The sequence below is a fragment of the Cucurbita moschata genome, unplaced genomic scaffold (genome assembly GCF_002738365.1).
Source record: "Cucurbita moschata cultivar Rifu unplaced genomic scaffold, Cmos_1.0 Cmo_Scf00066, whole genome shotgun sequence".
Classification (NCBI taxonomy): Eukaryota; Viridiplantae; Streptophyta; class Magnoliopsida; order Cucurbitales; family Cucurbitaceae; genus Cucurbita; species Cucurbita moschata.
Window position 1 is genome coordinate 602,973 of NW_019268582.1, and position 12,032 is coordinate 615,004.

The 12,032-nt window shown below is 38.0% G+C and overlaps 1 protein-coding gene across 6 annotated transcripts in view; it reads right to left on the minus strand.

Moving 5' to 3' along the window:
* Window positions 1-2,031, minus strand: part of LOC111437762 — a 4,539-nt gene extending 2,508 nt beyond the window's left edge. For 2 of the 6 annotated variants that reach the window (XM_023075825.1, XM_023075823.1), the window contains exons 1-2: window positions 1,890-2,031; window positions 111-1,568 (exon numbers count right to left, since the gene is read on the minus strand). In XM_023075825.1, the coding sequence (XP_022931593.1) occupies window positions 111-1,355 (1,245 nt within the window). In that variant the 5' untranslated portion in view covers window positions 1,356-1,568; window positions 1,890-2,031. Of the gene's footprint in view, window positions 1-110; window positions 1,569-1,818; window positions 1,861-1,889 lie in introns of those variants that run through there. The other 4 variants (XM_023075828.1, XM_023075826.1, XM_023075824.1 and 1 more) reach the window with 4 other exon arrangements.
* Between the last annotated feature and the right edge of the window lie 10,001 nt (window positions 2,032-12,032).

Here is a 12,032-nt window from a genome sequence, read left to right on the forward strand (position 1 = left end):
AAAAAAAAAAAAAAAAAAAAAAAAAAAAAAAAAAAAAAAAAAAAAAAAAAAAAAACTATATAGAAGGACCAAAAAGGAAAACAAGAACAACGTACAAACTACGAGCATACCTGATCACGCTCGGGAACCTGTATGACGACTTCTCTTAGGTCAATTCCAGCAGCAGATCTTGCAGGCTTACTAATTGTCTGAAACCTCTGCTTGCACAAAGGGCATCGTGATTCAACCTTTGCCCACTCCATAATACAAGAGAAACAAAAGAAGTGAGAACAACAGTTAAGCGTCCCCCGAACTCTCCTCTTATCCTCTTCCGATAGGCATATCCCGCATACTTGCTTTATCACCTCAGCCTTGACGTCCTCCATTTTCTCTTTCCCTTTCCTAACAGGAGGTCGAGGTTTTCTCGGTTGGCGTGGTTCAGATTCCTCAATCCTTGAGGGTGAAGGTACTGTCCTCGCTCGATTTCTCAAATGACCACACAGCTTCTCCGCTTCTCTCACCTGCTCTCTCTCCTCTTCAGAGATGGTATATTCATAATCCGATGACCCGGAAACGAAAGTGTCTAAATCTGATTGACCAACATGATTCTTCCGCTTTGAAACACTCCTTTTCTTTCTCGTATTCTTTACTACAATGTCGTTCTCCGAAAAATCATCATCATCGTCATCTGAGCTTCTAACCGTTTCACTCTTCTTTCTTCGTTTGTTCCTTGCAGGCTTCTTTGCAGCCTTTGGTTTCCTCTTTTTGCAAACCTTGCCAACTGTATTTTTCCGCACCCCTTGTCGACCCCGTTTCCTATTGGTTGCTTTCTTTCTAACGAGCGGCTCTTCCTCATCGGAAAAATCCTCTTCTTCCATCATAAACTCCTCATCCTCATCTTCAATCCCAACCTCAACTTCTTCTTCCTCTTCTTCTTCTTCTTCTTCCTCCTCCTCCTCCTCCTCCTCATAATCGTTATCATTATCTATACTATAATCCTCATCGTCCTCGTCCCCGTCATCTTCTTCTTCTTCTTGATAACTAAATCTTCGCCTCTTTCGTCCGTTTTTCTTCCTTCCTTTACCTGAACCCAAAGTGTTTCCAACCTTTGGTTTGACTCCTTTCCTCGCCTTATTCAGTTGTTGCTCCTCCACCTCCTCCTCCTCCTCCACAACAAAGTTATCCTCTCCCGACGCATTAGCGTCTAAATAGGAGCAATTATCTTCATCAGAAAACTCAGAAACTCCATTTTCATCATTGGAAACAACATAATCCTCATCAGAATCATCCGAACCCTTATCTTTGGGTCGAAATTTCTTCTTGAAATTCTTCCTACTACCAACCTTCCCTCCCCTTACCATCTGTTCCTCGCACATAAAACAAATTCGCCAAGTCCACAAAAACACGATCAGAATTCCTCAACCAAACCAACTCCTAATCGTCAAATCTAATCAAATCGAAGAGACAAACATAAATTGAAAATTTCTGGATAATTCCAACATAAATGTCCATACAACCAATTTTGCATACGAAATTTTAAAAAACCCCACTAACTACAAACGATTCCCCATTCTCGATCTGCTTCATTCCTGAAAAACAACATTGAAAACAAAACAAAACAAAACAACAAGATTCATTCTCACTGTGAACTGCAATAAACAGCCGAAACATCAAACACCTACTTCTCCCAAAAATCAACTACAGGGTGCGATTCCATTGACATATTTAGAACAGAAAAAAACACACAGAAATACCAAAATTGAATAGAAATTCAAGGATTAAAGACGCCCAGGAACATCCTAAACATACCCAGAAACGAGTTAAGATTTGAATTCATACCTAGAGAGAGAAAAATCGGGAGAGAGAGAGAGAGAGAGAGAGAGAGAGATAGAGAGAAAGGGAGAGGGTACCTGAGAGGAGGAATAAAGCACCAGGAAACACCGCGGACAATTGGAAAACGTCTTCCGATTTCCCAAAAATATTTTCTTTCCTTTCCTTTTCCTTTTTCCTTTCGGGAAAAATATATTTATTTTTTTTAATTTATTAAATCATACACTCAGAGTAGGCCTTGGGGGCTCTTCTTATTATGCGATGCGATGTATGAAATTACCAAATTACCCTCCCATTCTCTTTCCTCCTCCTTTTCACAAATTGCCATTTTTGGAATAAATTTACTTCACCCCAATAAAATAAAAAATAATGTTAATTATTTCAAATTTTGTAATATTACCTCTTTACCCTTTATTAACCTTTCAAATTTATGGTTAAAATATAAATCTCCAATAGAAAATAGAGGTGAAAGTAGCTTAGAACCACATTGTAATGACTAATACGCTCATTCGGATTAAGTTATTACTTCCACCTCCCTCTGCAACACACTGTAACAATTTTCTACTCCAACAATATCCGCGAAACGTTTCTAAAAAGATAAAAAGGTAATTCGCAATTTTGGAAAGAGTAAGCGTTTTTTTTAAGCACGAAATTATTTATAATTTTCGAGAAAACGACGACAAGAATTAACAAAGTTGCTTATTTTTTACTCATTTACAACTGAATTTGGTACTTACCAAAATATGTACTTAAAATAATATTTACCAATAGTCGGTTTTTTTCTCATTTTGCGGGGGGAATAATGTCGATTTTGGTAAGTCAATTTGTCGTGTTCGTATATTGAAGCATCGAATTTAAGTGTAAAGACAAAGAGGTTGAAGGAAATGCTGAAATTGTTGCAACCGTTTGTTCTTTTTCGAATTTTGTGTATTTCATGTCTCATCCGTGGTAATTTAATTTAAGCTTGTTTAATCGTAGTTTATACGTATTCGGTGAAGATTAGTCAATATGATATTGGGATTTGGTCCCTAATTACCCTTGCATGTCTTGTGACTCGAACACGCCATTGTTATTTAGTGTCACGAGTTTCTCTCGAGATTTCTTTTTCAGGGCGTCACGAGTTTCTCTCGAGATTTCTTTTTCTGGATTGAACGTTAGTGAATATGATATTGGGATTTGGTACCTTTATTACCCTTGCATGTCTTGTGACTCGAACACGCCATTGTTATTTAGTGTCACGAGTTTCTCTCGAGATTTTTTTTTCAGGGTGTCACGAGTTTCTCTCGAGATTTCTCTTTCTGGATTGAACGTTATCCCTTAAAATAATACAATTCGTTTCAATATGCTTTATGCTTTATGCTTTTAATATATTTTGGAAAGTTGTTCGAGTAAAAATATTATTTTAAGTCATCAATTTTTGTAGTGAATATTTGTCGCAAAAGGAAAATACATCTATTGTTTATAATTAACCTTCAACATGTTGAACTCTAGAGGTGTATAAGAGTAGAGTTGGGTTGAGTTCAAGGAATTTTTTGGACCAACCCAAAAGTTCGGGTTGGTTGGATTGATAACCCAACTCAACCTAAAATAGTGTAAGATCTCATATCGGTTGAGGAGGAGAATGAAACATCCTTTATAAGAGCGTGAAAACCTTTCTCTATTAGACGTGTTTTAAAAACTTTGAGGTGAAATCCGAGAGTAAAACCTCAAAGAGGATAATATTTGTTAACGGTGGGCCTGGGTAATTACAAATTGTTTCCCAACCCAACCCTCTATTTTGAGGGGAGGCTCGAAAGGAAATCTAAAGAGAACCATATCGGCTAACGGTGGGTCTGGCTAATTACAAATTGATTCACACCCCAACCCAACCCTTTATTTTTGGCTGGATTTGGGTATTAATATTAGAAGTTCACAAACAAACACAAATCAATTCATAACAAACAAATTCTTCATCAATATAGTCACAACAACGAGCGCAAATTGTAACATTATAACATAGTTAAATATTGACACTGAACTAAAAATAAATAAATACGGGCATTTCGGAGACAATTTGTATTTAAAGTAAAAAAAATATAATCATCCATTTTAAAATTGAAAAACAATAATTAAACACTAAAAACTACTCTAAAAATATTTTATTATTAATAATATTATTTGTTAATATTAGAATTATGCTTAGGTAGAGTAGTTTAGCTGTAGCTTTGATTCTAGCTTTATCAAAATAAATGCCTACCCATCTTGAAAACGGTGCAACCTTTTAAACGTGAATCGCAGCCGTCCAAAATCACAAATCATATTAGAAGTCAATCTCAAGAACACGTGGACGGTGGTGGAATGAATTCAGGTAAGGCGCGTGAAAGCATGTGGCGGCCACCCAAAACCATGGGCCGGGTTAAACGTTGAACCCGGTTTTGGGCATGGAAGGCAATTGAAACAATGCCATAACTCGCCCAACGCTTTGCATAAACAACGTATTGGTTGGTTCAATTTTTATGACATTGAAATGTATTTAATATATTTTAATCCAAGAAATTTCAGAAAAGGAAGGAGTAGGAAGGAGAAAAGGAAAAAAAAAAAAAAAAAAAAAATTAATTAGAGAATCAATACAGAGAACCGGTAAAAGTTAATAAAAAGATGACGTGCGTCTTGCGTAATAATAAACGATTGAAGACGTGATTATCCACAATATACGAATGGTAAATTCACACCATATTTCTAAAACAATGAATTTAGTGTAATCACATGGAACCCATACTTTTAAATTTTTACCCGATGAATGATTAGGATTTGACTCATTTAGTCAATCCCTCGAGCGGTCAGCCGAAAAGCCTATTTGGTTGAACCTTTAAAGGGCCGGTTATGAAACCTATTTAGCCAATCTCTCAAGGAGTTGTCCTAGTGAAATAGATCACGCCCATAAGGTTGACTAATGCTTTAATCAATTCCTCGGAAGTTAATCTGGAGAAGAACCTTAGAACTAGACCGACCTTACAGATGAGAGAAAAGATTAAGGGTTAGCTAGTAGTGAGCACATCCTTGACACTCGTAACTGTTTTTAATTTTAGAGTCTCATTAACCCAACAAGATTTCTAGTGAAGTTTGAGATACTCAAATATACTTTATAAGTGTGCTGAGTATAAATTATGAATCACGACAACATTCCAAGGTAAACAATCAATACTTACTTTCTACGGTCTAAGCTTTCTTATAAACCCGATTCTTAGTTTTAACTTGAGCGACACAAAATAAGTGACTTAATCTAAATTTCGATATCAACAATTAACGTCATCCGTGAGGACGAGTCTTTGTCCTTTACCAAAGAACTGAACAACATGATCCACAACATCTAAGTGATTGAAGAGAATGAATCAAACAATGATTGAAATAGGAGATGGGCGTCCACTAGAGGACATGGTGTTTGGAATGTGGAGATCAATCAATAAGGGTGTAACGATCGTGTTTTCCTACTTAGAGCCGCTATCATATGCATGGTGTGATCATTTTCTGCGAAAAACATTCATTTTAAACCGTTCATTATCGATACCATGGACTTACACATTAAAAATAAAATGCTTAAATCAATCCAAATATATATAAGAAACGAGAATAAACAATATGTCCAAAAACTAAAAACAACATATTGCCCTAATCTAACATAAGACTAATAAACAAGATGAAATGCAGCTATCCTAACACCAGTTCCATAGTCTTCACGAGTCGTTTCCATCAGCCGAACATGGGTGTCTTGCCTTTACTTGAAATGTAAGAGTAACACATGATTTGAGTATTTTAAGAAATACTCAATAAATGATCTAACTATTGAGGTCGTGAAGTGCAAAAACATGCAACATGGTAGTATCTATCATTCAAAACATCATTTCATTCTCTTAAGTGACTTTCTAGTCTTGACTAAATTAGATGTGTAATACTTCTATACACACGACACACGTGCGAACGTAGACCCACTAGGCGGGCTCACACACCCCTTAGGCCTGCTGGTCGAGCTAGCAATTGCTGACGTACTGTTGCCAAACATTCAAAGGGAATAAAGACCATTGTACCATCATGGTGGTCATAATTAGTCTCATAGTAAATACACCCAAACAAATCATAATGAGGAAGTATCTCACGTGAACACACAATTATGCATGAGGTCCCCTTACTTTCTATCATGGCATAATAAATGATGCAGGACAATCTCAATTCTTTCATAACATATTAAATCTGGTAATTATGCGTGCATAATTCTTATACATCATTTCATACATAACATAGCTTCCAAGACATGACATACGAAGGTTATTCATCATAGATTTCCTTATTTCAAAACATATCATGGCATGTCATAGTATATCATAACATATCATAGCATATCATGACATGTCATAACATAACATAGCTTATCGTTACGTAACATGTCATTTCATTTATACCATAATATTATTTGGCATATCTTATAATGTAATATAATACAACATCACATATCAAAGCATATCACACATATGACACATGCAGGGGCCATTGGACACGTGTCATCATACATAAACAATTCTTCCAACTAATTCGACAGTGGAGCACTTACTTGGTTGGCCTAGGCTGAAGTTACTAATTATTTTTTGTACTAGCCTAAATATGTTTCTCCAGATACAAATCAACTTCAGATCCATCTTCTTGGTAATATCAATTAAAACAAAATAATGGCAAATATCAGCCACCTTGTAGTCCAATTATTGAGGATAAAGAAATTTTGGACATATCTACCCTCCATATATACATTTTTTTTTCCAAATTAAGTCTTTGTTGTTGAAAAAGATTTAGTTGTGTGTTCTGAGTTTAAGGGAGAGAATGTTGAAAAAGATTTAGTTGTTATTTTTATGTCTTAATGAATATCAGATTATTGATATGATCTTATGCCAGATTCTTTATTTTGACCTGATATTATTAGGATTTTATTTTTATCTTCTGTTAAGCATTCTACATGCTATAAATATAGTCATTTTTCACGTAATAAAGTACTGAATTTTCTTTGTTTTGCAAACTTATCTTTATTAAATTTATCATTTGGCATCAGAGCCTTCTCTCTTTCAGCTGCAGTTGAAGATGACTACCAGTTTTGTTCAACCAGCTATACCAAAATTTGTTGGTCACTACGATCATTGAAGCATGTGAACGAAGAACTTCTTCGCTCTAGAGAATATTGATAAGTAGTTGAGTTTGGGATTTGTTAAAATAAAGCTCACTAATTTGTGAAGTAATCTCACACACACTAACGATAGAACGCTCCGATACCGCTTTGTGAAAATACTACTCGCGTATTTGTGAAGGAGATGTCGAGAGAAGAGACAAGGAGACAAATAATATTGATTTTATCAAAAATCTTTTCTATTGCTATTATATTTCTGTGCTTTTTTTTTTTTTTGCTTTTGACTTGACAGGAAAAAGAAACTCTCATAAACCCTATCATCATTCTTTGAAAAGGCTCCTGGTCTTTTCTTCCACTGTTTTTTTTTTCAAATTAACTTTCCTAACAAATTTGTTTATTTTAACAAAACTAACCTGTAGCATTTTAAGTTTATTCCAATAAAACTCCCCCATAAACTTAAATGCTATATTCAATGATTCTACCTGTGCCCTTTTATTTTTCTCAAGCTCAGTCGTGGTTTCTTCAATTTCCTCTCCTTGTCCTTGAGCAACAAACTAAGCTTGTCCTTTTCTGATGAGACTTCATTTGGAGCTTCTCGAGAATAGCCCATTTGAGACACCAACTCCTTATTTCTCCCGTTCTTAGCCACGCTCGACTCAGACGTCATAGCTTCTTTTAGTTTACTCAATTCCCTTCGCAAGTCCACAACGACATTTTCTACTTCCATTTTTGCCTCCTCTATTTAGGCTTTATCACGAGTGATTATCTCAATCATGTGTCGTAAATTCACTGCCTCCTGTTGGACCCGATTCAGATTCACGTCGAGTGAGTCTCTCTGCTGAGTTAGTATCTCTATATCTTTTTCCTCCCTCATTAGCTCTTTCACTAGACCATCAATCTCCATTAACAAGACATTCTCTTTCTCCACACCTTCAATTTTCTTCACAAGCTCAGAGATTACCTTCCCATTCTCTTCCTTCTCATGTTTGAGATAGAAGGAGCTCTCACTCAGCTCAACCACTTTCTTCTCTAACCTTTCAATCAACATTTCTAAATCTTTCTTCTCTTCCATTCTCATCCTCTTTCTTCCTCAAATTCCCTTTCCCGCAATTGAAGCTCTCTCTCTTCGAGCTCAAGCTCTCTGTTATCCGTTTGTTCATCCTTCTTCGATTTTTTCGTCTCTGATATCGTGATTTCACCAAATTTGCAGCATATCACCTCATTTCCAACAGCTTTCACCGCCGCCTCACGACTACCGCGATCGTCTTTCGCGCTATCGCGTTCTTGTGTTTTCAGCTCTTCATTTTGGGTCATCTGGAGAATGCATTCGTTTTTTGTGTCATCCAAAGCTAGGTTGATCGTTTCTTCCACCTTTTTCTCAGCTCGACAATCTCTTGTAAAATGCCCCACTCTGCCACAGTTGTAACATTTGTCGGAGTTGTAGTCATTCGCATAATGACCATATTTTGACATTTATAGCACTGAATGGTGGAATAATATCCTTGATTGCGTCCTCTTCTACGCCAATTTGCTTCTCGACTATCTCTTCTCCTTATAATGTTCTTCATAACTGCTGCCTTGACCACCTCGACCATTTCCGCGACTTCCACGACCTCTACCTTGAATATTTTGAGAGTAGAGTACCTTTTCATCTTTTATTGATGCCTTGGTTTGAAGTGCTTGATCAAGTGTCTCCTCCTTCTTCTTACGTTGCTCGTGTGCCTTGAGAGAACCGGTGAGCTCATCGATCGAGAACGTCGCTAGATCTTTTGACTCTTTTATCGCACATACAACATTCTCGAAGTTGTTGGTTAATGACCTCAAGATCTTCTCCACAACCCCCGTCTTGAGTAATATTTCTCTATTTCGATTTAGTTGGTTTGCCACGGTCTGTACGTGCGTTATGTAGTCAGATGCATTTTCTAACTCCTTCATCTTCATGCTCTCCAACTCGCCACGAAGAGTTTGGAGACGCACTTGCTTGACTCGGTCAGTTCCTTTGAACACCTTCTTTAAAGTGTCTCACGCTTCTTTTGAAGTAGTTGCTTATCTTTTGTCATAATGCTTATCTTACTGATACCTCTCGTCAGCTTGGGGACATGTTCGAGTTGATGCTTCTGACTTCTCTTTTCTCATATGGCACCACGTTCTTACTCTTGATTTGGTCAGTTGTTGGGTGAACTTGGCCCAACTTTAACTTGGCACTACTCTTGGCCAATTTGCATACTTTCTGAGTGGCACATAATGGTACACCCCGCGGGGTGTGGCTCGTAAGCCAACCATGATATTACTCTTCGCAGCACCAACTACTATGGAAGCGGATTCTAGACGGCTTGTTGTTAACTTGCTGGAAAACAAACGTGCTTCAGATGGATATGAAAACTCATGCACACTATCTACGGGCTATCCCCCTTTAGACCTATTTCTATTGTTCGCCCATCTTGGACTCGGCCACCGAGACTTGCAACGTAGACACGACTATTCAGTGTTTGTCGTAGCTGTGGGTGAGGCCGACTCTCTTTGCAGACACTTACCAGACAACTATGGACTTCTAAGGGCACTCTTGCCCCATTTGTGGCCAACTTGGCCTTAATGTGTGTATCCTCTGAATCACACAAACTGGTGCACCTCTCGAGGTGGGGCTAGCAAACCCAGCCATGACTCCTGCTCGTTGCGGCCACTTCTTCTATCGAGCAAAGTCAAAACTTTTGACACAGTCTCTTCAGTTGTTGGTGCTACCTTTTTTCCAACTCCTTGTATTTTGCCACCTTCATGTGGCTATTGTTGCATTGAAACTGCTCTTAGTCTTCTCGTAGCTTCATTTCTCTATGTCCCCTTCCAGCTTGATGCTCAGTTTTCGAGTGGATACTAGTCTCGACAATTCTTGTGGAGTCATCCACCTTAGGCACAAGGTGATGGCTCAAGGAATACACGTGTGCTCGCATGTTGGAGCACCTTTACGGGGTGAGAGACCTATTGATTCGGGCTCTCCCCCACTCGAACTCGGCTGCCTCTTTGCAGCAAGGTCGTCCTCCCATAAGGACTTGCATCGTACTAAAATTTGGCACTTGGCCGACGCTTATCTTTTTCTTGACTCTCGGCTTCTCTGCTTGCAACCACTGACATTATTCCTCTGATGTGAATGGTTCTTTGGAAGGCACCAACATGGTGCACTTTGTTTCATCTATCTTGTCCACTTTGGAACTACAAGCTCTTGTCAAATGAAATTAGTTTTACTTGACAGGTAGATCTCCCTATATTGAGGTGTCGACACACGACACTAATGAACTTCAGATAGTCTTGGCTTCAACCCCCAACTGATTCTAATTCTGATCGGCAATTGTCTTGCCCACTCTTGACACACTTGCAAGGTCTTCAATCAACTCTTGGGTTCACTTCTCTTGACTGTCTTGCTCGACTAGACGCACAAAGTGTGGCTCTGATACCAATTTGTTAAAATAAAACTCACTAATTTGTGAAGTAATCTCACACACACTAACGATAGAACGCTTCGATACCGCTTTGTGAAAATACTACTCGCGTATTTGTGAAGGAGATGTATGTCGAGAAAGGAGAGACAAGGAGACAAAGAATACTGATTTGATCAGAAACCTTTTCTATTGCTCTGTATTTCTTTGCTCTCTGTTTTTTGCTCTGACTTTACAGTAAAAAGATTGGGTATTTATACCTTTTCTAACACTAATAACATGGAGAGAGAAACGTTCATAAACCCCACCATCATGTCCTAAAAAGGTTCTGAGCCTTTTCTTCACGTGTGTTTTTCAGATTAACTTTCCTAACAAATTTAATAAAGTTAACATTAAGTTTATTTTAACAAAACTAACCTTCAGCATTTTAAGTTTATTCCAACAGAATTTCTGCTGTAACAGATGATGCTGATTACTCAAATGAAGAGGAAGGAGGTGACAGATCAGAAATTGAAAGACTTAAGAGCTAAGAATTACCTTTTCCAAGCCATCGATCGCTCAATTATGGAGACTATTTTGGATAAATAAACTTCGAAAGAAATTTTGGATTCAATCAAGAAAAAATTCCAAGGAAATACAAGGGTGAAATGAGCACAACTACAGGCTTTGTGCAAAGACTTTGAGACCCTTCATATGAAGGAAGGTGAGACTGTTTCTGATTTCTTTTCTCGTACTCTCACCATTGTTAATAAAATGTGTTTCTATGGTGAAAAGATGAGTGATGTTAGCATTATTGAGAAAATTCTGCGCTCCATGACTTCAAAGTTTGATTTCGTGGCTTACTCTAGTGAAGAATCCAACAATTTGGACATCATGACCATTGATGAATTGTAGAGTAGTCTACTGTTTCATGACAACGTATGCAAAGACATACTATGGAAGAATAGGTATTGAAGATCACTCTTGACAGCAGTATAGGGAGAACAAATCGTGGAGGTGACACAATTCGAGGTAGAGGACGAGGACATGAGAGACTAGGTTTTAACAAAACTCTTATTGAGTGTTTTTATTGTCATGACCTTGGTTATTTTCATCATGAATGTCCCAAAAAGAACGAGGGAAAGGAATCACAAGCTCATTTTGCTGAAACTTCTGAATTGCTGCTTCTCATGTTCTAGGTTGAAGAGATGGTAGAACAAAAGGACTCAACCGGTTGTTTGTCTGAAATTGAAGCTCCAGAAGTTGTAACAACAAAAGAATTGCTTCTTATGGCACATGTTGAAAAAGAAACAGACGAAACCATGCGGTTATGTGGCACATCACATCGACAACTTACTGCAGCCTCTATACCACAGCAAAACGGAGTGGCAGAACGAAAAAAAGCACTTGGATGAGGAGGTCTATGTGGCATAACCTCTTGGTTATGTGAAGGGGGAGAAGGGAGAGATTTGGATAAATCAGGTTATGGCAGAGATATCTGGCGATAGAGATGGATTTCGGCACCGAATCTGATGCCGTTGACGATATCGGGATCGTTTACGGAGGGAAAAAGCTCGTCGCAGTGGCGGACGTTGGTCAGGCCGAGTATGGACGCCAATGACTTCTTGAACTTGTTTCATGGCTCGGATCCGGTGAAGGTGGAGCTCAAT